The 27,522-nt window shown below is 36.9% G+C and overlaps 1 protein-coding gene across 1 annotated transcript in view; it reads left to right on the top strand.

Moving 5' to 3' along the window:
- Positions 1-27,522, top strand: part of LOC136825227 (uncharacterized) — a 595,353-nt gene that overhangs the window by 218,972 nt on the left and 348,859 nt on the right. Inside the window, exons 5-9 of the mRNA XM_067081250.1 lie at positions 4,962-5,022; positions 5,403-5,517; positions 5,861-6,063; positions 6,096-6,704; positions 16,372-16,444. Of these exons, the coding sequence (XP_066937351.1) occupies positions 4,962-5,022; positions 5,403-5,517; positions 5,861-6,063; positions 6,096-6,704; positions 16,372-16,444 (1,061 nt within the window). The remainder of the gene's footprint in view (positions 1-4,961; positions 5,023-5,402; positions 5,518-5,860; positions 6,064-6,095; positions 6,705-16,371; positions 16,445-27,522) is intronic.

Here is a 27,522-nt window from a genome sequence, read left to right as displayed (position 1 = left end):
CGAATAGATATTTGACCGAAGGACATTTGGCCGAAAATGTAATAAACTCATTTGATTTAAAAGATGATTATTGCAGGAAAAAACTAATAAAAAAACAGTAAGAATAAGTACTTTAAGTTTATTGTAGTAAAATCAATTTGATTAAAAAGATATTTATTGCAAAATAATAATAATAATAATAATAAAATAAAACAGTAATATTTAAGTAGTTTATTGTAGTAAATTCATTTGATTAAAAGATGTTATGTTTATTGCAGGAAAATCATAAAAAAACAGTAAGATTATTTCCTTAAAGATTGTGCGTAATAGCTCTCAAAAAAAAAAAAAAAAAAAAATCTATTTTTCATTCTCATATTTCTAACAAGAGACATGAGCCTTGTATTCAAGATCTGGTACTTCTTCTTTGAAGATCTCAGTGCAAATCTCGAATTGACCATCTCGATTGTTAGCTCCTCAGTTTGTTTGTTCTTCCTTGTCTTCAATACTAAAGGGCAAATAGATGGGTGGGTGACTGTCATTCTTTGTTCAAAAGCTCTGTGCCATCCCTCTAAAGAGTTTGTAGTCCGTGGAAGGCCATGTGCGGTTCTCTCAAAGTATTCCACATTGTTATTTCAAACAATGGCTTCCGCCTTCCACGCTGAACAACACCAACCCATTGTCGCCTAAAGTAGCCAAGAAAAACCCTGATAGAATTTCATCAGTTTCATCATCCAACGAAGGAGACTAATTCAGTGAAGGTGTCAGCAACATCGCTTAACTGGCAATAAATGCCAAAGCCTGGAAAAAGACTTCACGATGATTGCATTTTTCGATCATTATACCAAGTCTGTAGTCCTGAGCGTATTTCTCTCCACAAGCACTGTCCGAAATGGAAAAACACCCATAAATGTTTGTGTTTGGAAAATGTTGCGGTGCTATTTGAGCTGCCCTTCATAATCAATAGTGACTGGAAACCGGATTAAGATCTGGCCTACCTGTTTGAGGGTCTCTAAAAATTATATCATAAGCATCTTGGTTTTTGTTCATGACACAGTATACCACAGGAACCAGTATGGCACTCAATCCAGCAAACATGCACAGTATATAATTGACAGCCTAATGGGACAGAATCGAAAGCTCCACCACACAAACCAGTGTTCTTCAGAGCTAAAGTTCTAAATTTCGGGCTGAGAGAATTAGCAGATTGTCACTATCATGAACACTGTCTCTCTAATTGTTTTAATGAGGTCATCAGTTAGAATGTTCCTCGCCTGGTACCGTGCGTTGTCTGCGCACTCATTTTTGATAAAGTTTCTTTAGGTAAGAGCACTCTGCAGCATTAAGTGGGAAATCATAACACAGACAACATGCAGTAGAACATATAATCTGAAAAGGTCCACTTTATGCAATATACACCTAATTAAAAAATTATTGAACACTACAGTACTTGGGAGCGATAGACATACCCTTACTTTACTGTATAAAAAGCACAGTGCTGTCTATTGTTGATTATGGAAGTGAAAATATGTGGCTCGACATCAGACACAGCGCTGAAAATGGTAGACCCAGTTCATAATGAAGGTCTTAGAATATGTTCAGGGGCTTTTAGATCATCACCATCTTCTTTACAAGTTGAATGTGGTGAACTACCTCTGTCTTTCCATAGAGAGCTAGTAACAATGAAGAGTGCTCTGAGTATTCAGACAAATGATTCTCCAACCAAAAAATTATTTGGATTAAGAGAGGTGTGTATAAACAATCATCCACCTCCTTTCCCAATTAGAGCTAGAAGATTGTTTGAGTCGCATATTCCAGAATAACACAGACATCATGCAGTAGAACATATAATCCGAAAAGGTCCACATTACGCAATATACACCAACAGATCTAAGTCACAACATGGAATGGGATATGCTGTAATATCCCAAAACAAAACATCAGTTCTCTCTCTTAGATAATGCCTCAGTATTTACAGCTGAATTATGTGCAATAGTATCAGCCATAAAAATAATTAGAGAAGTCTCATGTAATAATTTTGTGATTTATAGCGACTCCAGAAGTGCTATAGAAGCCATTCAAAACTATAATAAAAAAATTAATATTGTGCAACATATAAAGTTTTCACTCCATAAATTGCATGATAAGGGAAAAAATATTGAAATATGTTGGATCCCTGCCCATGTAGGGATTAAGGGAAATGAAGAGGCTGATAAAGTAGCTAAAGAAGCGGTCCACATGACAAGAGCAAATGTAGACATCCCTATTAGTAACTATACAAGATATATAAAAACAGTCATTGTAAAAAAATGGCAAACTGTATGGAACGAAGAACCTGAAAATAATAAATTAAAACAGATAAAATCCAGTGTTGGAAAACGGAGTTTGTCATTTCAGAGAGAGAGGTATGCACAAGTAATTCTGGTGCGTCTTCGAATAGGCCTTACTCGTTGGACACATGGTCACTTAATGAACAGTCCATGTGGCCCTCCTCCCAGATGCCCAGACTGCAATGTGCTGATAACAGTTAAGCATATACTGTGTGAATGTCCAAAATATAACCTGCGGCGATTATCAAATTTTGGAAATAGACCAATAAAAGAAATTTTGTCGGAATCTTCTACATTCTCAATAGTACCCATTTTAATGTTCATGAGAAGCTGCGAGTTAATTGGTAAAGTATAAAAAATCAATCAATCAGTATAATGAATTTTAAAATAAGTAAATTTTATGATTTTACTCCATTTATTTTGAATTTTAATACTGTATACCTTTTTAGTGAGTATATATGGAAGCATGAGTATAAATGTATTTATTGTGTGAGTGTGTTCCAATATGAAAGCGTATGCCTTTTTACAGCTTTTAATTTCATTTTCATATTCGTTCATTCATCATTGATGAGTGACCTATTGGTCCCAGTGCTAGGCTTCTAGTCCAGACTTCTCATTTCACCCTAATCCTTTGGGCCAGCCCTATGAGAGCTGATAGTTAGCTCAGTGGTCTGGTCAAACTATTTTATTTTAATAATAATAATAATGGTAGTTTAGTGCCTCTTTAGTATCATACATTAAGCCATCCCAGTTGTGAGATATACCATAAGGTCTCTGCTCACTGCAAGAGTTGCAAGCTTGCTGGTTGGTGGGTGTGTGATGCGGGTTGCACAGGTTGCCAACTCTTTTCATCACTTTCAGTGCACATGCAGGGCGATTACACCGGCCCCATTTTTGATGGGACAAAACTGAAGAGGACAAATGACCAGGTTGTCAAAGTCCATTATAGCGCAGTTGTGAGGCTGTGCATGTGTAAATGATCATATTCTGGATATTTCTAATCCTATGGGGACCCTTCCTTCACCTCCCAAGGCATTGGGAGGCCATAGTATCTTTTTTATGTACAGTACCTAAAATTTCTCCTCGACCAAATAGAGCCTTGGTGACAGATAAGGAAAATATTGAAAGCACTCTATTTTGTATTGGGGAATCTCCTCCTGATCCCCCTCTACCTCCAAATCCTCTTAGACCTGAAAAACCCTTAATGTCGATGACCTCAGCACCTTCTGTACTGACTGTTGGCTACCTGTGCAGGAAAAGATATCCCTGTGAAAAAAGGACCTGGTATTGTGACAAAGGAGCCATTTTCCTGTGAACCAGATGTTTCTGTGCTTGTGTCCCTAACACAAAAAAAAGGAGCAAAAAATGCTTCCAACATTTCAACTACGGTCCCTTTGGATCCTAAAAAAATGCACAGAAGAAAATACAGATTTGACTTTACCTCAGTTCACTTTGATTATTATTATTATTAATTAATATTGTTGTTGTTGAAAGTTATTGCTGCATCAGCTCCATTCAGTTTATATGGCGTTTTCTCTATTTTTCTTATAATTGATTTTCTTGGCATTGGACCTGCACACAAAAAGTTCTGTCTTGGGGAGGAAATGGCTAAAATAGATCAGGGTGTGGATTTATTCAGCAAATAAGCAAAGTTTGGATATCATGATCAGTAGAGTTTTGTATAATTAGGTACACATCAAATTTAATATTCTGTTGTTATGCCAGCATTTCTCTCAGTTCCGACTTAGTATGGTCTCAACAGAGGGTGGGAATAGACTGATTTTGCTGCTGGGTTGTACTCTTTATATAGTCGATAGTCAGCAGGGGTCAACTGCATACTGACTTTTGATTGGCCGAGGCGGGATGCCGGCCTCCTATTGGCTGGCGAGAGATTTCTTCAAGCCAAGTTCTTTGGCTTGATGGTCGCACTGTTGCAGTCTCACTGACCGGTGGGGCAGGTGCGTGACATCATGGTGTGGTGTGTGATGTTGCGTGACGTCACGTCCTGGCATTATCCTGCGAATATTCTCATTGGTTGTAGGATGGCTTGCCTGATCTTGTATTGCCGGGCCTGGAGTGTCAGTTGCAGATCTTTGTATTGTTGGTCGTCTTATATTGGTGGGGAGGCAGAGAACTTCCTGGGTTGTATTCAGTGAGGGCTTTTCTTGTTGGATTAAGAGTGCCTCCAGTGGTCCTAAGTGCTACGAGTCTGGGGCCCTTCTAATTATCGTGGTGCTCTTGATAATTACATCTCTGTGGATGTTTTCTTGGTGGGAGTTTCTCATGTGAAGTTTTATTGCACCTTCTTGTGCATGACAGAAAATCCTCTGAGACAGTTTCATAGTGGTCATACCTATGTATGAGCCAGGACATCCGTGGATGGGGCATTTGAAGTGGTACACTACATTTGTCTGCTTAAGAGGATCTCTTATCGGCGGGGCCGGGCTATTCTTCATAATCATGTTTCTCGTGCACATATCTGGCAGCGTCTCTCATCTCACGGGAGAGGATACTGCTGGTGTATGTACCTCACTCCATAAGGGCTTCAGCAAGCAGGAGACGCTGCAGTCAGTCAGTAGTGCGGAAGAGGTTACGGTTTTTCGTCCTGCTGTATGGAATCCAGTAGCAGTTCGATTTCAAGTCTCTTTTCTAAAGGCTTAGGCTTGGAGATGACATGGCAGTTGAGTCCTAAGTGGAGTATTCTTCTTGGTCGAGGGTAGGTTCATAGTCAGTTAAGTTGATGTATCCTCCCTAAGACGATGAACTTCGGTATGTTACTAGCCCAGTGCAATAGCCAAGAGAAATCAGTTATTAGAAGAATAGAGAAAACTCTATATACACTGAATGCAACTGATGCAGCAATAACTTTCAACAGTACCTGTTTGAAAGAGGGTCTGTTACCCACATATACCAACCTCTGTCTGCATGACCCTTCAGCCCACAATGAGAGCAACACCAAGAGCTTCAGGAAACCCCTCTTTCAACCCCAATTGAACACCAAGACCAGCGAACGTCAAGCACTACGTGAGAAGCAGCAAAGCTGAGAGGAGAATGGGCAGCTATATGAAGTAACAGCAATCAGCATACTCCAAACAGCCCCGATATCGAGGACGACTTTGCTGAAGGCGACCCTGCAGCAGACCACCTTGGTGTCCTCAACGGAGAGGGAAATGAAGAAAACGAACGAGAAGACAAACAAGATGATGAACCGGCCGGACAGAGAGCTGCTTTCTAAGACCTACGATACCCAGAGAACATCTTGGCGTGCTTCGCCCACCTCAGAGAGAAAGACCGAGAAAGTGACTGAAGGACATCACTCGGAAGCTCGTTTCCCTCAGTGGTGTCAAGCTCCAAATGCTGCAGCCGACTACAGGATACATCAACCTAACTGACTATGACCCTACCCCAGACCAATAAGAAATGCTCTGCATCGGACTCAACTGCCATGTCATCTCCAAGCCTAAGCCTTTAGAGAAGACCTGAAATCGAACTGTTACTCGATTCCATACAGAGGATGAAACCATAACCTCGTCCACACTACTAACCCCCTGCAGCCTCTCCTGCTTGCTGAAGCCCTCATGGAGAGCAGTACATACACCAGCAGTATCCTCTCCCATAAGATGAGAGACGCTGCCAAAGAGCTCCAGCAAAGAAAGAAAATCACCTTATGCCGGGCAGACAAAACAGCAGCCTTCGTTTTGGTCAAGACTGATGATTACCACCGAAAGCTAGATGAGATCCTGTCCGACCAAACGAAGTTTGAGTGCCTCATCAAAAACCCCATTGCAGTGACAACTCCTATGAAGCCAATGACATCATAGGAGTTGTCAGTGCTGCAACCAATGCTACACACCTCCAACCCATCATCGGAGATTACAGCTTCGGATTCCTGAATGGGAATGTCAAGACCCACAAGCCTGACAATCCCCGTCACTCGATCATTAGCCAGATGCCCGCACCCACTTACCGACTGGTCAAATGCCTCAACCAGATCCTGACACCCTATGTGCCCAGCATATATAGCCTACATTCATCTATGGAATTCCTGGAAGAAATCAGAGATTCCCTATTTACTAACGTGCATGTAGACAAGACCATTGACCTCGTCATCGAATGTGTCTGTAGGGACCATTCTAAGCCTCAGCTGAATATCCCAGAAGGATCACTGTGGACCATTCTGGAGATATGCGCTACAGTAAGAAGGCCCCTTTTTCCACCCATAAGGGGCCATATGTGTAGGCAGAAAGATGGTGTGGTAGTGGGTTCGCCTCTAGGTGTCCTCTTCGTGAACTTCTATATGGGAACGGTAGAAGAACAAGTCTTTTCCTGCACACGAAGACTGCACAAGTATGCCCGCTACATCGATGACATCTTCATGCAGCAGATGATGAGGATGAGGTAGAAGTGATCTGCTGCACATTCCAACAGTGCAGTTCACTGAAATACACAGTTGAATTTAGTAGCAGCACTCAGCTCCCCTTTCTCAACGTCCTTATCTGCCAAATGGAAGATGGCCTAAGAACCTCTGTATATACCAAGCAGACTAACTTAGGCCTCTGCCTAAATGGAGACAGCGAGTGCCCTGCAAAGTACAAGAACACCACCATCAAGGCCTTCATAAGAGGGGCCTTAACTTATTGTTCTACCAGGCAGGAAACCCACCAGGAACTTGATTGCATCTCTCAAATGCTTGTGAATAATGGATACCCCAACAAGCAAGTTAAAAAAGAAATACATGCAGCATTTGATCGGTGGTACGATGAACGAGAACAGCCTCAGCCCATCCACAAAAAAGAATCAGGTTATATTAAAAAGCCAGAATGCACCTGAAATATCGAGAAGACGAGGATGCCATGAAGAAAATTATCCCTGAAAACGTATCTACCACCAAAGCCAACACCAAGCTGGACTTAGTCATCTATTACTAGGATAGGCGCACAAGAAACATGATTATGAAGAGTAACCCGGTCCCGCCGATAAGAGATCCTCTTTAGCAGACAAATGTGGTGTACCACTTCAAATGCCATGCCGCAGATGTCCCGGCTTATACATAGGTATGACCACTATGAAACTGTCTAAGAGGATTTCCTGTCATGCACAAGAAGGTGCAATAAAACCCCACATGAGAAACTGCCACCAAGAAAACATCACCAGAGATGTAATTATCAAGAACACCATGATAATTGGAAGGGCCCCAGACTCGTGGCACTTAAGAATACTGGAGGCGCTCTTAATCTAATAAGAAAAGCCCTCACTGGATACAACCCAGGAAGTCCCTTTCTCCCCACCAATGTAAGACAACCAACAATACAGACCTGTAACCGACACCGGAGCAAGCGACACTCCAGGCCCGGCAATACAAGATCAGGCAAGCCATCCTGCAACCAATGAGAACATTTGCAGGATAATACCAGGACGTGACGTCACGCAACGTCGCACATCACACCATGACGTCACGCACCTGCCCCATCGGTCAGTGAGACTGCAACAGTGCGACCATAAAGCCAAAGAACTTGGCTTGAAGAAATCTCTTGCCAGCCAATAGGAGGCCTGCGTTCCGCCTCGGCCAATCAAAAGTCAGCATGCAGTTGACCTCTGCTGACTATCGACTATATAAAGAGTAAAACCCAGCTGCAAAATCAGTCTCCTCCCACCCTCTGCTGAGACCATCTCAGTCGGAAATGAGAGAAATGTTGGCATAACAACAGAATATAAAATTTTGATGTGTACCTAATTGTACAAAACTCTTCGGATCACGATATCCAAACTTCGTTTACTTATAGAATAAAGCCACACCTTGATTTACTGTACAACAATTTTTCCTCCCTAAGATGATAAACTTCAGTACGTTACTGGTCCAATGCAGTAGCCAAGAGAAATCAGTTATTAGAAAGATAGAGAAAACTCTATATAAACTGAATGGAGCTGGTGCATTAATAACTTTTAGCAGTACAGTAATACTTCGATCTTGATTTGAGAATTCACACACACACAAACTTTTCACTGGAACCTAACTAATGGGCATCGATTTTTTTCACAGACACACGAAATTCTCGAAACCCTGCAGAAGTGGGTGTTTAATTTTTGAAGTAATTTACAAGTTTTCATGCTTTTTATGTGTAAAATCTGTATGAAAAATGCATTTCATTCTTTTATGTGTAAAATCTGTATGAAAAATGCATTTCATGCTTTTATGTGTAAAATTTGTTGAAAAAATGCATTTCATGTTTTAATGTGCAAAATCTCTATGTAAAATGCATTTCATGCTTTCATATGTAAAATCTCTATGCAAAAAAATGCATTTCATGCTTTCATGTATAAAATCTGTATTGAAAATGTATTATTTTTATTTTTGTACATGCATAAATATGATGCGAAGGTAATTTCAGCACATTCACTTTTCAAAGATGATACCCCTGCAGAAAATGCTTGTTTAATGTTTGAAACATTTATAAGTTTTCATGCTTTTAACTGTAAAATCGATATGGAAAAATTTATATTTCTGTACATAAATATCATACAAGTATTATGTCCATTTGCAAGTCTTTGTCAAGGACTTTACATGACCTTGAGATGAGGTTGTTCATTCGCGCTCATTTGATAAAATGAATTCGTTAATGTAATATTAGAGATGTAACTAAGAGTTGTATAAGTGTCATTCTTTGAAAATTACTCCTGTTCACCTCAGAGAAAAGTGCTGGTGCAATCTGTATGTGTATGTAATTACAGCATGTTCAGTTGGTGTACTTTTACAAGATGTGATACCCTTAGTTACTGCATTTTTCAAAGATGATACCCTGTAGAAAGTGTGTTTAATTTTTAAGTTTTCGTGTTTTTTAGGTGTAAAATCAGAATGGAAAAATTTGTATTTATATATTTGTGCATAAAGACAGAAACAAAAGCAGTACAGTTACTTTATTACAGTATCTCTCTCTCTCGCTCTCTCTCTCTCTCTCTCTCTCTCTCTCTCTCTCTCTCTCTCTCTCTCTCTCTCTCTCTCTCTCTCTCATTCGAGTTAGCACTCAAACATACTTTTACAACTTATTATTTCTCTGGCGTCATTACCTGTACAAGTATATAATTTTAAACTGATTGAATTTTACCTGTACTGTACTGTACTACCTTCTATGAACATTATGTACATGTTTTCGATATTTTATGGAATTGTACTTTTGTTGACTGACACATGACGTTTTGCCTAGTGACGCAAAAAACGGCTTTTACTTTAAGTGACAAAGAAAACGGCATCCCATGAATTAGGGGTAACATTAGTATCTGCACCTACTGTAAATGCGCTATTATGAAACTGTGCAGTACTCAATTTTATGTCAACCATTTACTGTATTCCTTTTTTAAGGGTAATAAACTAAATTTTAAATAAAAATTACACTAACTTTAGTTCATTTAAAAGTTAGCTTAATACTTTGGGAGCATGATTAGGGTCATATTTAGTACTTAAACTCTGGAAATAAACATTTATTAGCATTTTTAAAGACCATGCCAAACTTACGCAAAAATTCACCTTGCACGAGGGGCTCCGGATCCTAACCTCGCGTAATTTCGAGGTATGACTGTACCTGTCTGAGAGAGGGTCTATCACCCACATATTATTATTATTATTATTATTATTATTATTATTATTATTATTATTATTATTATTATTATTATTATTATTATTATTATTATTATTATTATTATTCAGAAGATGAACCCTATTCATATGGAACAAGCCAACAGGGGTATTGACTTGAAATTCAAGCTTCCAAAGAATATGGTGTTCATTCAAAAGGAGCATCAGAAGTTAAAGGGAAATACAGAAAGAGGAGGTCAGTTACTAGAAAAACAGATCAATTAATAAATACAAGGGGAATTGTATTAAGGTAGTAACACATTGCATCTTTGCTTGAACTAATGAAGTTTCATTTGCATGACATTGTCTGAGAGGCTGTTCCACAGTCCAGTGGTGTGAGGAATAAAGGACCCCTGGAACTGAGAATTTCAACAGCTAGGCAAATTTACTGCATATTGGTGCTGCTGTTCAGTGAATCTGGTTGCTCTTGGCAGGAAAAGGGGATCAGGTATCAATTGTGAAAGTGAAAGATCTCTGTTGAAATACAACTTATGAAAAAGTGACAAACAAGAGACCATCTGTCAGTGGTCCAAGTCATAACTGCTAGTATTAGGAAACAAACCTACCAGCACAACCACTCTGTCTAAAAGTAGTCTAATAAAGGAAGGACAAATGGCCTAAAACAGGTTGCATTGATTTTATCACTGTTGTAAATATATGAGGCCTTACAAACAGTACCTAACTTTCGTGCAGCATTTGCTGAAACTTTCATTACTGTAGATGTTTCTCAAAAGTAAGATGTGAGTCAGAGGCTAGACCTAGAATAGTTAAAGCATCATACTCATTGAGCAGAGTCCCATCTACCTGAAGGGAAGAATGGGGTGGAAAATCTGTATGAGATCATCTAATCAATGGTGTTTTTGTTTTACTGAAGTTCATTCTCATACCCCACGAATTACACCATTCACAGATTCGATCCATGTCCCAATTGAGGCCGATGGCAGCTTCATTTCATATTAGTAGAGACTGCTAAACCCACAAGTATTGCGTCATCGGCATACTGAACAATCTTGTTTTCCAGGCCAGCAATCATATCACTTGTATTCACAAAAAATAACAGTGGACCAAGAATGCTGCCCTGTGGAAATCCAGACAGAATTAGTCTTTGTTCACTAAAGATCCATTCAACAGCAGCTCACAGCTGCATACCTGTAAGGAAATCTTGAAGTAATCCTAAAACATATCCACCCACTCCAAGATTCTGAAGTTTATAAATAAGTGCCTTGTGAATTACTAAATTGAAAGCAGTACTAAAATCTATTTGAATTACTCTTCACTCAAAACCCTTATCAAGGTTTTATTGAATGGCATGTTAAGTCTCAAAGAGCATCCCAGGTACTTAACTGCCTCTTATATGCATACTGACTATCAGCAAACAGTTATTTAGATCCCACATACTTATATAGTGGCTTAAAAATAAGTTTTTCAGCAACTTTGGAGAGCACAGGGAGAATAGATATTGGCCTGCAGTCACTGCAGTCTGCAGATATGCTATTCTTTGGAACAGGGAATGGTTGGTTGAAACAACAACCAAAAACCAGTCAGAAAGTTCTTAGAACATTAAAAATATAGACAACATAAGTATAAGTGTTACGAGGCATGATGCCATGAATGGTGCACAAGGGACAGTAGTAGTGCCAAATCTGAATGAAGAAATAAAAGGCAAAACAAAGTTATTAGATTTGTTAAAGAAAAGATACAACAATGTTAAAGACAGTGAAATATATATGAGGTCCCAAGGAGGAAGACAAAAATAAATCAGTCAAAAAAGCAACAATGAAGTTCAGTGGCCAAACCTTGCCCATGAAAATTAAAGTACTGTATTGGGATTAAATAGGGAACTAAGACCTTATGTTCCCAAATCCATGCAATGCTAGAACTGTTGCAGATTTGCCCATACACCCACTAAATGCAGAAATTTTCCCAGATGTTCCTATTGCAGTTCACAGGAACATAAAACACGCTGGGACTTTGGCCAACCAAAATGCATAAATTGTGCCTAGAACATCATGCTCGATCTAAAGCACAGTATGTGCACTCTATATTTACAATACTATACTGAACTCAAATAACTACAAGAACAAACTGGAATGTCGATCAGGGAAGCAAAGTTAGAACTGAAAATGAGAAGATTGAATGACCCAGCTAAGAAATTTAGGTATGCAGATACTTCAGAATCAAACAATACCCAAACTAAATGAATGATAACAGAAATAAGGGAATGCCACCGCAAAAAAATGCATAATCAAAAGAACTCTTCTAAGGAAATTTCATCATGACATTTTAGCAGTAGACAATCGATTTACCTCTTTACCTTAAATAGAAACGAGTAATGATATAGAGGAAGACAAAGAAGAAATAAAATTACATGAATGTGATAAAACAGATAACACAACTTGGAAGAGGCAACTAGATAAGACCCCACCTAATTTCCCAAACCAAACTCAAAAAAGAAAAATAACCACCAATCTCACCAAAAGCTAAAATTCAGAAACAGAATAACTTTAAAAGTGACACTGAATCAAACATTCCTCTACCTCCCAAAATAACAATAGTATCTCTAGGAGCAGAATCACAAAATTCAGAAAAAATGGAAAACCAAAATATAGATGATGATAACCACAATGTAAGCAAAGAAATTCACCCATCACCAATTATAAGCACCACAAGAAAAATTAAGAAAAAACTACAAACTGATGAACCTGAGGACATGCAGTTGCAGTAAATGCTTTGTAGCAATGTGCCACAAAAATAAAACTATAACTAAGGAAAACCTAACCAACACATAAGAAATTTAATGAGATATAGGAATAAAGAAAAAACAAACAGAAAATAGAAGGTTTTATGTGTATCAAACACTTAGAATATTACAGAGAAAACCATATCTGTGTTGAAGACTTTTTTTATCAAAATTTATTAGTTAAATCAAAATAGTAAAAATTTAATCATTAATGAAAGTGGAATAAAAAAAAAAGTAAATCAAGGCCTACAAAAATATAAACTTTAGAAACCACATATTACACCATTCAACTGGTATATAGTTCAGTGGAATATAAATGGATTATTGACGAGAATGTGCTTAGAAGCCCAACGACTTGTAAAGGAATACGAACCATTGATTATATGCGTATGAAAACCTGTTCCAAATGTAGGCAAATACCTACCAACCACAGCATCAAAGGTAAATGAAAATAATTTAGGAACAGCAATATACATCTGTAATGAAAGAATATACGACAAAGTAGATGTCATTGAATTACAGATTTCGGCAGTAACAGTAAAACTAGAAACAATATGTTTGACATTATAAACTTGTACAACCAGCCTAATAAAAAATATGATTTAAGCATATTGCAACAAATAATAAAACTTTAAGAATCCCAAGTTAATTGTAGGAGGATTTCTATGCACATACTCAATATGGGACTATAGCAATATTACACCAGAAAAATGGAGAAAAAACATAAAACTTGATGAACACTAATAATCTCTGTTGTCTGAATGACAGCACAGTAAATACATACCGTTCCAAAACCCATGGAACATTTTCCTTGATAGATGTGACCCTTTGTTCAACAAATATAGTCAACAAACTAAATTGGAATACATGTGATGACAAACTAAATTGAAATATGTGTGATGACTCCCTACTCAAGTGATCCTTTTCCCATAATAATATCCCTATTAAATAATTAACCAAAACCATACTCTCCACATTATAACACACAATTTTTAACTTGGATACCAGAAATATACTGCCATATAATTTAATTTGAGAAATCATAATGAGACAAACGAATTCTTTGTATCTTTCATTAAAAAGGCAGCATAATAATGAAGAACGTAAAGTCCCCTGGTTGTCAGATGATTTATCTGGATTAATACGAGAAAAACACTGAATAGCAAGAAGGGTAGGTACTTTAAATGATTTACTGGATTAATACGAGAAAAACGCTCACTAGCAAGAAGGGTAGGTACTTTAAACAGAAGATTCAATAAAATAAATACGGTAAATCAAAACCATTCCTAGAAGAAAACATAAAAAATGACAATTATATTATTAGAAATAGATGCATTAAAACCTTTAGTATATAGTAAAATATCAGCCAAATTTAGAAAGGAAGTCATAAAAGGTTAACTAATATTTAGGAGGTTATATGTATCAGAAACAACAAGTGAAGTATCAATTTTAAAAATTTAGGAAAAATTCTGAAAAATAAATGGAACAAACATTAGGCCGCCCTAACAACCTATACAGTATTAGATAATGGCAAAAATTTTTCCCCCTTCGAAACAAGTAACATACTTGGGCAAGTTTTGCCAAAATAAGTAGTGATCAATATTTAGACAAACATTTAAAAAAAAATTAAGTAGAACCTTTAATACTTAGTTTTGAGGCAAAAGAAGAGATATATAGTAATAAAAATTCAGTATGGGAGAGTTGGAATGTGCTCTCTTGAACAGTAATAAATCTGCTTCTGGAGTTGAAAATATTGGGTTTGAAATGATCTGCCACCAGCACCATTGACAAAATCATGCATATTAAAATTTTACAATCATTTATGGCTCTGAAACTTGTTTCTAGATGAATGGCGAAATGCGTCAGTAATTCATATACTCAAACCTGGAAAGGATTCTTGTTTATGCAAGTTGTTGGAGAAAAAAGTAAATGCACAAATAAAGTGGCAAATTCATGAAAATAAAATTTTGAGTCCCACCCAATTTGGTTCACAACAGGATAGATGTACAGTACATTAGAATCTCTGTCTAATTTGTAAGACGACATACAGTATACAGTATGGAGGATTTGAAAGAAAATGAATTACAACAGCCGTCTTTTTTTTTTTTTTTATTAAAAAGGCATATGACAATACATGGAGGTATTTAACCTTTAAGGGAAGGGCTAAATATATATTAAACACACCCCCTGACCAGGCAAACTTTAAGGTTGGCCAATTAGGAAAAAAAAACATCAATGGAAAGAGGAAGATATGCAAATGCACATGGTGTAAGAAAAAAAAATTCTAAAAATTTTTTTCTACCCTCCACAAAAAGTTGAAAGTGACTATTTACAACCCTGTGTGGGGCCTCTTTTACAAAACACATAAATTTTACAAAGGTATACATGTTTTTTCTAGTAATTTGTTTTATTTTATTTTGTAAAATTATGATTACAACTCGCACAGTATCATAACAGATAAGAACTAAAATCAGTAAGAAATTCTGAGTATATTTGTTGTAAAATATTTATGAGATTTACTGAGCTGGGGAGATGCTGTAACTTTTTGTGAGGCATACATGTTTTTTCTAATATTTCTTTGCAAAACTAGAATTATAGCTGAGATACTACCATAAAAGATAAAAAGTAAAACCAACAGCAGTCCCTGGGTATATTTATGAGCAAATAAATAAAAATACATCATGGGGTAGAGAGGGGCAATACATTTCCCCCCATCAAGTCTCAAGGCACACTGATCCCCTTCTGTTCTGTGCTGAGCTCCTACAGTTGCCATAAGCCATTTATGGACCATTGAAGTGCTATGAACATCTTTCCCACTAAATTCATCCAAATCGTATTGCGCGTACATAACGTGTGGCCATTCTCCTAAATTTATCAAAAACTTTATGATTGATTGTACTTTGCAGGTGAGAATAGATAATGTTTTTCAAAAACATATCCACTTGAAAATGGAGTTCCACAAGGAAGCTTCCTTAATGGCTGTCTGTTTACATTAGCAATTAATAATATCAGTAACACACTACTGGTCTGAATTAAAAGTAACCTGCACTAAGCATGCGGAATTAATCATTAATAAAACCACAATAAAAATAAATGAATGGACCTCATCTGTAGACTTTAGATTTTCCATATAAAACAACTTGAGCTGTCATGTTTTATGACAATAAAAATTGGAGAGAAGGTGAAGAAATAGAATTGAGAATCAGAAACAAAACAGCAGAATTTTTAGGATTAAAATATTTGATGCGCACATGAATTTGAAAGCCCATATAACATGCATTAAATCAAATTAAAAAACTATCACACACTAATTGGGGAGCTGATAGACATACTTACTATATTGTATAAAGAAACATTGTGTTGTCAGTCATTGACTACAGAAGTGAAATACAGTGGACCCCTGCCTATTCACAGTTCCAGATTCGCAGCTTCACCTATACTCGGATTTTTCTGTGGAACGCACGCACAGTGAAACCTCGCCTTAACGGACTATTGGGAGAATGTAGTCTGTTAAAGCCGATTGTCAGTTGAAGTGAAGCATCGTAGGCTAGGCTAAAACATTGAAAAACAAGCCCAACTATCACAGTAAATTGCATTACTGGAATAAAGTATGAAATCATATGTAAATTTGCACTTGCCTTTAAAGGAAACTAAATGAAATTTACCATAAATAAACATTTGTATTACCGCAACAGGCCACCAGGGTGGCACTGTGATTTGTTTATGTACGTCCACTCATTGCAAATGCCTGACAAGCTAACTGCCGAGGTATGACGTATCATAACTTCATAAGCAGTTTTTTGTAAGTTTGTGATAACAGACTAACAATTCGGCTTGTTTTCAGTATTTTAGTATAAATAACAAACTGCCAAAAAAATTGCTTACATTGGCAGTTAGCCTGTTTGGTTTTTTCCACAAAATATCCTTGTAAAGTAGGGGTGTGTTTCATGTGAGGGTGCGTCTTAAACAATGGCAATACAGTAAATATTTAAGAAAATTATTGTAAATAATTGTAAATATTGTTTTTAACCAAATTATTGTAAATAAATGTAAATGTTGTACAGTATAAATATGTACTGTTACCTTTATAGTTTTAAAGTTTACCTGAACCTACCTGTAACATATTGCTGTGGTGGTATAGAGGTCTAATAATGCCATGATCTTATAGTGGGGTACTCACAGTATTTATTACTGGAAGCCAATAAACTCCTCCGAAGCAGTGCTGGTACTTGGGAGTGGTGATAATTGCGGCGTGCTGGTGGAAGAAAGTTGTGGTGGTGGAGAGTCAGGGTCACTTTCATGAGCCATGGGTTTGGGCTTGAAGAATGAATCCAACGTTGTTTCCCACTGTTATACTGTTCATGAATTATTAATTTCTTTAATGTTCTAAGGTGTCTAAAATAACCCTGAATTTCCTGATTCTCGCACACATCAATGTATTTTATGAGTGTCAATTGGATCATGGACCAGAGATATTTTAGGACGAACCACCACCTCTTCCTCCGGGTCACTGATGCTGTTGTCAGAAGAGTCATCTCGAATGGAGTTGGCAGTTTCTCCAAGTGAAAGAAGCTAATACCCAGGGTTAGCGTCATTGTCTTCAATCCAGTTCTCCACATCGTTAACCATTACTTTTGTTTCTCCAGTACGAAGAAATACTTGATGAAAATCGTCAGGCTAAAAACCCTTAAAGTCAGGTTCAGGATCTTTGTCTAACATCATATTTTTCTAACAGTTGGAAAGAGTTGTTAACTTTATTTGTTTCCAAGCAGATGCAAAGTTTTAGATTCCTGACTTGAGGTTGTAACTCTTGATGTTATGTAAGGTTCACTGTCCTCTTGTGTCTTGTATCAGATCATCTACTTCTTCTAGGACGACCAAGACTTCATCAAGATATTTTCCCTGATACAAACACATGCATGCCATTATCACCCTTGATCCATCAGTTGTATCAATGCTGTAGTATTAGGGGGGAGGAAAACAACTCTGATACGACCATCAGAATTTATGAGTCGATCCTCATCCGGGTGTGCTGGGGCGTTGTCGAGAAGGAGCACTGCCTTTACATCTGCAGGAGCAATATGTAATGTGTTCTCCAGAAAATAGTGCACTTCATGAATAAAATGGTTAAAAAACCAATCACTGAAAAATTCACTATTGAACCACAAGTTCTTCGTGTTATAATAAATCATGGGTAATGTATGCTTATAGTCTGTGAGACACCGTGGCTTAGCAGCCTTCCCTACTACGACAGGCTTGAGTAGTACGCTCCTGAAGCATTTGCCCCAAGTAAAACTTTGTCTTTGCTAATTTTCTTCCCAGGAACCATGTCCTCACTCATAATTGCCTGCGTATTAGTTGGGAGCAAGCACCAAAACAAAGCAGTTTCATCAGCATTGTAAATCTGACTTAGGTGTAAATCTTCCTGTGTAACAAGTTTCTGAAATTTAACTCAATGGTTCCACAGCATCTTTATCACAACTACCAGACTCACCCTGTACCACTTTATCACAACTACCAGACTCACCCTGTGTCGATTATGGAATCGCCACAGCCAACCTGTACTACCACTGAAATTGATACCCAACTAATTTAGTAGCTGCGTCAAGCATCTCCACCCCACGCACTACTGTGACACACTTTTATGTGCTTACACCTATGCACGATACCTTTCTTATCTTTTGTAGGGTCGACATCAATGCTGCAAAAGCTTGGAGCTTTTCCTTACTCCTACGTATTATTCTTACAGTTTACTTTTTCACACTGTATTCTGCACACACTTTAGCCATGGAAACTCCAGGCTTCTTAATAAGTTCCAATTTTGCACCAATGCTGAGGTTCTGCACTTCCTTTTCTCACTTCCCTTATGCACAAAAGGCATAGTGAAGTGCATAACAAAAAACAGAGGAGCAGTGTACAGATGTGTGCAGTTACACATGAACAAGAACAGCCAATTCCAGAACTACCAGACTTTGTTAATGACTATTATTATACGTACATGTACAGTACATTTAAATACTGGCAGTCCCCGGTTATCGGCGGGGTTCCGTTTCTGAGGGTGTGATGATAACTGAAAATTGGCGATTTCGGCGCCTTTTTGGCGATTTTCGGGGATTATCAGCGCCGAAAAATGCTGATTTTTGGTTATCGGTGTCTCTGTTCGGTATATATCGGTGCCAATACCCAATTATCGGCGCCGATAAGCGGAAATCGGCGATTTTTTGCGCTGAAAATTGCCAATTTTCGTCGCTGGACAAGCGCCATAAAACCGAGCCCACTGTTAACTGGGGACTGCTTGTATCCATGATGCATGGTAAGATGTGTGATGCAATGCATGGCAAACAATATGGGTGCTGCGTGAATAATGTGACCAAACAATTACAATATGTGTGCCATGTGTGTCAACATAAAAAAAAAAGCAGCCACTCCCCTTCGGCAGATTTTGTCCATTGGTTCCGGGTCAGTTAAAGCGAGGCTTTATTGTACACATTATTCGCAGAAAACTCACATATTTGCAATATTTTTTATAGAGAAATATTCACTAATTACTGTATTTTCATATCACTTTTATGACTAAATGCATTTTTGTGATAAAACTATTAAAATACTCAGGTATAAGCATTTTTAGAGGGTTTTTTGTTGTTTGAACTATCAAAATAGGCAGTTATAAGCATTTTTAAAGGGGTGTCAAGTATGTGTGGATTTTAACTATACGTAGTGGGTTGTGGTATGCATCCCCCTATGAATACTAGAGGTCAACTGTATATGGTTCAGGGTCAGAAGCAGCTCTGAAAATATCAGATCCAATTCATATTATGCGCAGGATCATTTAGATCCTCACCAGTCTCCTCTGCACAAGTTGAATGTTGCAAACTGCAACTTTTCTCCATTAAGAATCAAGACAAGTAATTCACAAAGAAAAACAATATTTGAATTAAGAGATATATTTATAAACAATCACCTTTCCCAGTTAGAGCTAATAGATTGTGTGAGTCACTAAATATAAATGTATGAGTACCTTCAAGAATCAAACTACCACCCCAGTGGACTATGAATACAGTTAACGCCCGGTATTTGTGGGGGATGCGTACCACTAACCCTGGGAATAGCTAAAATCCGCAAATACTTAAAACCCCTCAAAAACAACGTATAGCCACCTAATTTGATAGTTCAAAACACAAAAAAAAAACTAAAAATGTTTACACCTGAGTACAGTATTTTAATTAGTTTTATCATAAAAAGTGCATTTAGTCACGAAAATATGAAAACACAGTAATCTGTGAATATTTCTCTATGAAAAATACCATGAATAGACAGAGTTTCTGTGAATAATGTGTATATATGTTCCACAGAGAAATCCATGAATAGGTGGTGAAGCCATGAATCCGGAACCATGAATAGGCTGGGGTCCACTGTAAAGTAATCACTTGCACACACTTAAAATATTTTTCAAAAGTTTACTCATATATAGTACCCCAGAACACCATAGACAACATACTATAGATCATATAAGATGAAAAAGTCCACATGATGCAATATAGGCAGTTCCCGGGTAACAGCTGGGGTTCTGTTCCTGGCCGATTGCCGCTAACTGAAAATCAGCAATAATAGCAGTAATAACCCGCTTAACGGAGCCGTTAAATGGGTATTGGTGCTGCTAACTGGAGAGCATGGGACTGCTGAGTGGAGATTGTCGCTGCTGACCGGAAATTGGCAATAATAGCACTAATAACCCGCTTAACGGCGCCGTTAAATGGGTATTGGCGCTGCTAACCGGAGAGCACGGCATTGCTAAGTGGAGATCATCGCCACTGACCAGAAATCGGCTCCGAAAAGACAGTTAACCCTTAAACACCGAGCCTCTATTTACAAAAGTGTCTGCCGTATGCCGGCGGCGTTCGGGAGTTAGCGCCGAAGCGGAAAAAAAGTTTTTTTCAAAAAATCACAGGACGCTTAGTGGCTCCTTTTTTTGACATTGCCTGAAGTTTAGTATGGAACCATCAGAAATGAAAAAAAATATTATTATCATATATAAATATTGAAATATATGACAGTGCAAAAAAAAATTTCATATATAATTGTTAACAAATCACGCTGTGAGCAAAACGGTTAAAGCTAATGAGTTTTTTTATCTTTGTATTGTACACTAAATTGCGATGATTTTGGTATATAACAAATTGTAAAATGATCAAAGCAACACAGAGAAAATATTATCACAAAATGATGCATGAATTCGTAACGCGCAGACGTAAAAAAAGTTTTTTTCAAAAATTCGCCATGAATCGAAATATTGTGCTAGAGACTTCCCGTTTGTTGCAAAATGAAGGTAATTGATTGATTATTACTAGACTGTAAGTGTTTTAGCTTACAATTGCAGTTTTCGACCATTTCGGTCGAGTTAAAGTTGACCGAAGGTCGAATTTTTTCTATTTATCGTGATTTATACGAAAATATTTCAAAACTGATAAAAGCTACAACCATGAGTTATTTTTTGTTGTATTCTACATGAAATAGCGCATATTTTCATATATAAAACTTTATGTCACGACTAATATAAAATGGTGCAAACATTACGACAAAGTGACGAAAGAATTTCCGAGATGTTTGGCAGAGTTGCCGCGCGCGGACGTAAGGAAAAATTTTTCAAAAATTCACCATAAATCGAAATATTGTGCTAGACACTTCCAATTTGTTGCAAAATGAAGGTAAATGATTGAATATTACAAGAATGTAAGAGTTTTAGCTTACAATTGCATTTTTCAACCATTTCGGTCGAGTCAAAGTTGACCAAAGGTTGAAATTTTGGCTCATCGTGATTTATATGAAAATATTTCAAAACTGATAGAAGCTACAACCATGAGTTATTTTTTGTTGTATTCTACATGAAACTGCGCACATTTTCATATATAAAACTTTATGTAACGACTAATATAAAACGGTGCAAACATTATGACAAAGTGACGAAAGAATTTCTGAGATGTTCGGCCGAGTTACCGTGCGAGGATGTAAGGAAAAAGTTTTTTTTTTCAAAAGTTCACCATAAATGGAAATATTGTACCAGGTACTTCCAATTTGTTGCAAAATGAAGGTAAATGATTGAATATTACTAGAATGTAAGAGTTTTAGCTTACAATTGCGTTTTTCGACCATTTCGGTCGAGTTAAAGTTGACCGAAGGTTGAAATTTTGGCACTTATCGTGATTTATATGAAAATATTTCAAAACTGATAAAAGCTACAACCATGGATTGTTTTTTGTTGTATTTTACATGAAATTGCACACATTTTCATATATAAAACTTTATGTAACAGCTAATATAAAATGGTGCAAAAATTACAACAAAATGACAAAAGAATTTCTGAAATTTTTACCGAGTTACTGTGCGGACGTAAGGAAAAAGTTTTTTTCAAAAATTCACCATAAATCGAAATATTGTGCTAGAGACTTCTTGTTTGTTGGAAAATGAAGGTAAATGATTGAGTATTACTAGAATGTAAAAGTTATAGCTTACAATTTCGTTTTTCGACCATTTTGGTCGAGTCAAAGTTGACCGAAGGTTGAAATTTTTTGTAGTCGACGTACGGTATGTCTGCTCGTCACCCGACAGACAATTTTAGTCGACTTACGATACGTCCAGTCGGCGTTTAAGGGTTAACAGTGTCGCTAGACAAGTGCCATAAAGCCAGATCACCATTAACTGATGCTGCCAGTAGGTGGGGACTGCCTGTGCACAGATGAGCCTAAATCACAACACTGAGTTGGGTATGCAGCTGTATCCAAGAACAAGACATATCAATTCTCCTTACCTAATAATGCATGTCTTCACAGCAGAGCTGTGTGCAATCACATCATCCATCAAAATTATAAAGGAAGAAACATTAAATAAATCTGTGATTTTCAGTGACTCAAGAAGCGCTATAGAAGCCGTGCAAAGTTACTACCCAAAAATAATATTGTACAGTAGATTAAGTTTGAACCCCCGAATTGCATAATAATGGAAAAAAATGTAAAAATACGTTGGATCCCTGGCCATTTAGGGATTGAAAGATTTGAAGAGGTTTATAAAGCACCTAAAGAAGTAGTCCACATGACAAAAGGAAATTTAAACATTCCAGTTAGTGATTATATAAGATATACTGTATAAAACAAGTAGTAAGAATAAATGGCAAAATTTACGAAATGAAGAATCTGAAAATAATAAATTAAAACAAAACCCAGCGTTGGAAAGTTGAATTCGTCATATCGGAGAGAGAGACACACACAAGTAGTTCTAATGCTTCTTCGATTAGGCCATACTTGTTTGACACTTGAACACTTAATAAACCGTCCACATAACCCTCCTCCTGAATGCTCAGGATGCAAAGTGATAATGCTAACAGTTAAACGTGTTGTTTGAATGTCCAAAATACTGTATAACCAACAGCGGTTATCAAGTTTCGAAAAGAAATCTACCACTGAAATTTTATCAGAAGCTTCAGTGTTATCAATTTTTCCATTTTTAATATTAATGAAGAAATGTAATTTAATTGATAAAATATGGAAATAAATTAGTAAATTATAAAAATGCAAAAAACCGTAGGCATTTAGTGAAAAAAAGAAATGTTAAAATCCTACTTAATTTACTGTGAATATCATTATTACTATTTATTTTTAAATTTTCATTTTCATTCATCACCACACCAAATGAACTATTTGGTCCCGGTGCTTTGCCTATAACCTAGACCTGGTATTCCATTTCATTCTGATCCTTCAGGTCAGCCCTGTGAGAGTTTATAAACAGCTCAGTGGTCTGGTTTAAATATTTTAATAATAATAATAATAACTCCTAGATCCTTGCAGACTACTAATATTAAATCTGGTGTGCCAAGCTCCACCTGAAGAGAGAAGAGAAAAGAGGAAGGCACTAGAGTGTATATGATTAAATAATTTGTATAAAAACTAGTTCTGTTAGAAAAGCAAAGTTGTTAGTTAGTACAACCCATTAATTGTAAAATAGCCAGAATTTCTAGTTATGAGGGAGGACAGGTATGATGAATTTGAGGAAACATGCTGCCAGAAGCTCAGTCCCAGGAAATGATAAAGAGTTTGAAAGGTCAAGGCAAAAAGGAGCACTTCAGAGGGTAATGAGTCTGAAGCAGAAGATTTTCCTGAAGATTGTTACTTTCTAAGTGAATATCCAAAGAGGATACAGTATTCACCCAACATTAGAGTCATGAAGGCAGGTGTACACTAGGAAATTCATACCTCCATAATACCAGGTGTTAGAGGAATGAATTATGAGGATGATGAAGAATAGTGATTTAAGGAGCTGCACATAAAACTGTAAGGCCTAAAAAAATTATTTGTTGATAATATTTAACATATTTAAAGGGAATTTGTGTTTTTATTTCATGGTCCTGTCAACCACCAGGAAGGTAGTGCTTAACAGGTTATTGACAGAAGGTAACAAATCCTTGCCTGAAATTTGACGATAGTAAGAGAGGATGTTTTATTCGGAGGTACTTGTAACCTAAAAGTCCTTGATATACTGAGGCAGGGTCTATAATGATATTCTGTTAAAGTGAAATTCTCTGATTAAAATGAAGTAAAGCTAAAAATTAGTTGATTATGTACAACAGTTCAACTTGACTGTAGTCTTTTGCATGATTTAGTGATTGATTTACTTGAATATAAACAATAATCAAAACTGATCTCTAGGAAGTAGAGAAGAGTAATGAAATTAATACCTTTTAAGATTTTGAGCATAGATATGTTAATTCTGTGAATATTCCTTTGAAAAATATACTGTACTGTATACCCTTAAATATCATTCAAATATTCACAAATTACTAAGAATTTATAGATTGGAGATGTAGAAAACTGTATATTGTAAGGTTTGCTCATGTGAAAATAGTAGATTTAAAGGTTATTTTTATAAATATGAAATGACAGGTAACTGAGATATTCTTGATGATAATAATCTTATGGTATTTTTAACCCTTACTGGATGTGCATGACCATATGAGGAACTATAACAGGTATGGTGTAAAGACCAGGCTAACTCTTATGAGGATTAATATTGCGCTCCATACGGTTTGGATGAAATTAGCGGGAAAATTGTTCATAGCACTTCATGGGCCATAAATGACTTATGGCAACTGTATTAGCTCAGTACGGGAGAGAGGTAGATCAGTATGCCTTGAGATTTATGGGGTCATGTACTGCCTCTCTATAGCTCCAGGACGTCTTTTTTTTATTTGCTCATAAATGTACCCAGGGATTGCTGTTGGTTTTAGTTCTTATCTTTCTTGGTAGTAGTTCAGGTATAGATGTAATTATCAAAGTAAAGTGTAAAGAAATATTAGAAAAAATATGTATACCTCACAGAAAGTTACTGCATCCCCCCATCTCAGTAAATCTCGTAAATATTTTACAATAAATATAATCAGAATTTGTTAGTGATTTTAGTTCTTATCTGTTCTGATGTGTGAGCAGTAATTATAATTTTACAAAATAAATAGAGTATTAGAAAAAAAGAGGCCCCCCACAGGGTTGTAAATAGTCACTTTCAACTTCCCGTGGAAGGTACCAAAAAATTTTTATAATTTTTTTCTTACACCCTGTGCATTTGCATATCTTCCTCTTTCCATTGATGTGTTTTTTTCTTAAATTGGCCAACATTAAAGTTTGCCTGGTCGGGGGTTGCCCTTAATATATATTTAGCCTGTCCCTTAAGGGTTAAACTTAGCTTTGAATTCAGACCAGTGCCTAAATTGAATACTATAGATAAGATTATTATTGATATTATTAATAGAATCAGCAAATATTTGCACATATAAACGCTATAATTTAATAAATATTGGTCAGTTACAAAATGGAAAATTAGGCTGAACAACAATAATATAGATAAAATTAATACTTGTGGTTCCTTTCCATGTTGGATCAGTTTGATTAACAAAATTAGAGATATTTAGAAAAAATATGTTAAATTACCTGTAGAGTATGCTAATACAGTAGTAGTTTTGGATTTGTGTGTATGAAATGTTATGCTCAAGTTATCTTGGAAATAGAATCTTGTGGTAATTTTAGACGTGCTACAATTGATCAGGAAACGTTAAATTGTTTTTAGACATACTTAAGTTATTTAAAGTGGTTCCTTTTTCAAATAATTTACCTTGTATATATACCATACCAAAATATAAATGTCCAACTAAATTTAGGTATATAATGACTTCAGTCAAATGTATTATTTGAAAGGTTTTGATATAAGAAAATATATTTTTGGTAGCCAATGTGAGTTCTCAAAGTAGTTACCCATCTGGTCCACTGGGGCTTCAAAGACAGACTGACTATATCAAGAATTCTTTCATAGCTAGTCTAGACCAGAATAGTACCATTGTTGGTACAGTGATGGAAAATAAATGGACTCAAGGCAAGAAGGCTCAGTATCTTGCCTACAGTGGTTAACTTCTGTAGATGTGGCAAAAATGAAGGGGGGTAGTCCAGGGCCATCCATCGCTCACTAGGTCTGTGAAAGAAACATCCACCACAGATTCCTACTTTTTTTATCTGGGAAAGTGGGTGGGTTTGAGGACTCATAGCATCCACCAAAAATTGGTTGTTCCCACATCAAAACCTGTGTTTTGATAGTGTATCCACTATTTGTCTTCAGAGGAGCCTATAAAAGAAATTGACAGGTGATGAAATGGCCTAGCTCCTGAGAAAATCCCAACTGCCCAGATAAGGATGGTCCATGGTAAATGTCATGTGAGGGGTCACCTTCTCTCTTCTATTTCTTTCTCTATTTCAGGTTTTCCTGAGGAGTTAAAAGAAATGAAGGAAGAGGGATGGAGATGCTGCAGATGAGTTAACCTTATAATAAACAAATAAAAAATGCGTTGAAGTTTCTTTGGAGCAATCGGGTTTTCTGTACGGCCACAACGGCATATAATCAGGGTCACCGAAAACAGATCTATTTTTTGGTGGTCTCAGTGTAATGCTGTATGAGCCACGGCCCATGAAACTTTAACCACAGCGTGGTGGTGTCCTATCTTATATCGTTGCCAGAAGCACAATTATGGCTAACTTTAACCTGAAATAAAACAAAAATTACTGAGGTTAGAGGGCTGCAATATGGTATGTTTGATGATTGGATGGTGGATGATCAACATACCAATTTGCAGCTCTCCCAGCCTCAGTAGTTTTTAAGATCTGAGGGCAGACAGAAAAAGTGCAAACAGAAAAAAGTGCCAACAGAATAAGGTGTGGACAGACAGACAAAGCCGACACAATAGTTTTCTCTTATAGAAAACTAAAAAAAAAGGTAACTTACACAGCTATGTAGGGACAGAATGCAAGATAACCACTCCATCCCAGTAATTCTTGTAAGAACCTCAGCATCAAGACCATGTGAGTGAGGGATTGCCTCCCTCCTTTTTTAGTTGGGGATCCTGTGAGTAATTAACAGCAAATAAAAGAGGAATAAAGAACCTGTAGATGTGTTAACCATATGGCAATGAAGTGACTTACATAGCAATGATGGGATGAGATGCAGGATAACTACTCTTTCCCAGCAATATTTCAGTTACCTCAGCATCAGATGATCCCTTGCTTTATGCTAGGCGACCTATGTGGCTGAGGCTTACCATACCGCCAACTGACTCACAGTACAGTCAAACCTCTTCAATCTCAGGCCAGTAATATTTAAGAAGACTCACTAATGACCACCCTGTAAGCTCTGAAACTCTTTCAAAAGATATGTTTCAGGTGGAACCCAATAAGGTACCCACCTTCTGGATATCATGCAACTTAGGGAAGAGTTGGGGTGAGCCTTTATAATTAGTGGTATGGTGTGAGCAAAAGGACCAT

This window comes from Macrobrachium rosenbergii, chromosome 37, assembly GCF_040412425.1.
Source record: "Macrobrachium rosenbergii isolate ZJJX-2024 chromosome 37, ASM4041242v1, whole genome shotgun sequence".
Taxonomy (NCBI): Eukaryota; Metazoa; Arthropoda; class Malacostraca; order Decapoda; family Palaemonidae; genus Macrobrachium; species Macrobrachium rosenbergii.
The sequence above is the reverse complement of the archived record's forward strand: the minus strand, read 5'-3'. Positions and strand labels throughout refer to the sequence as shown.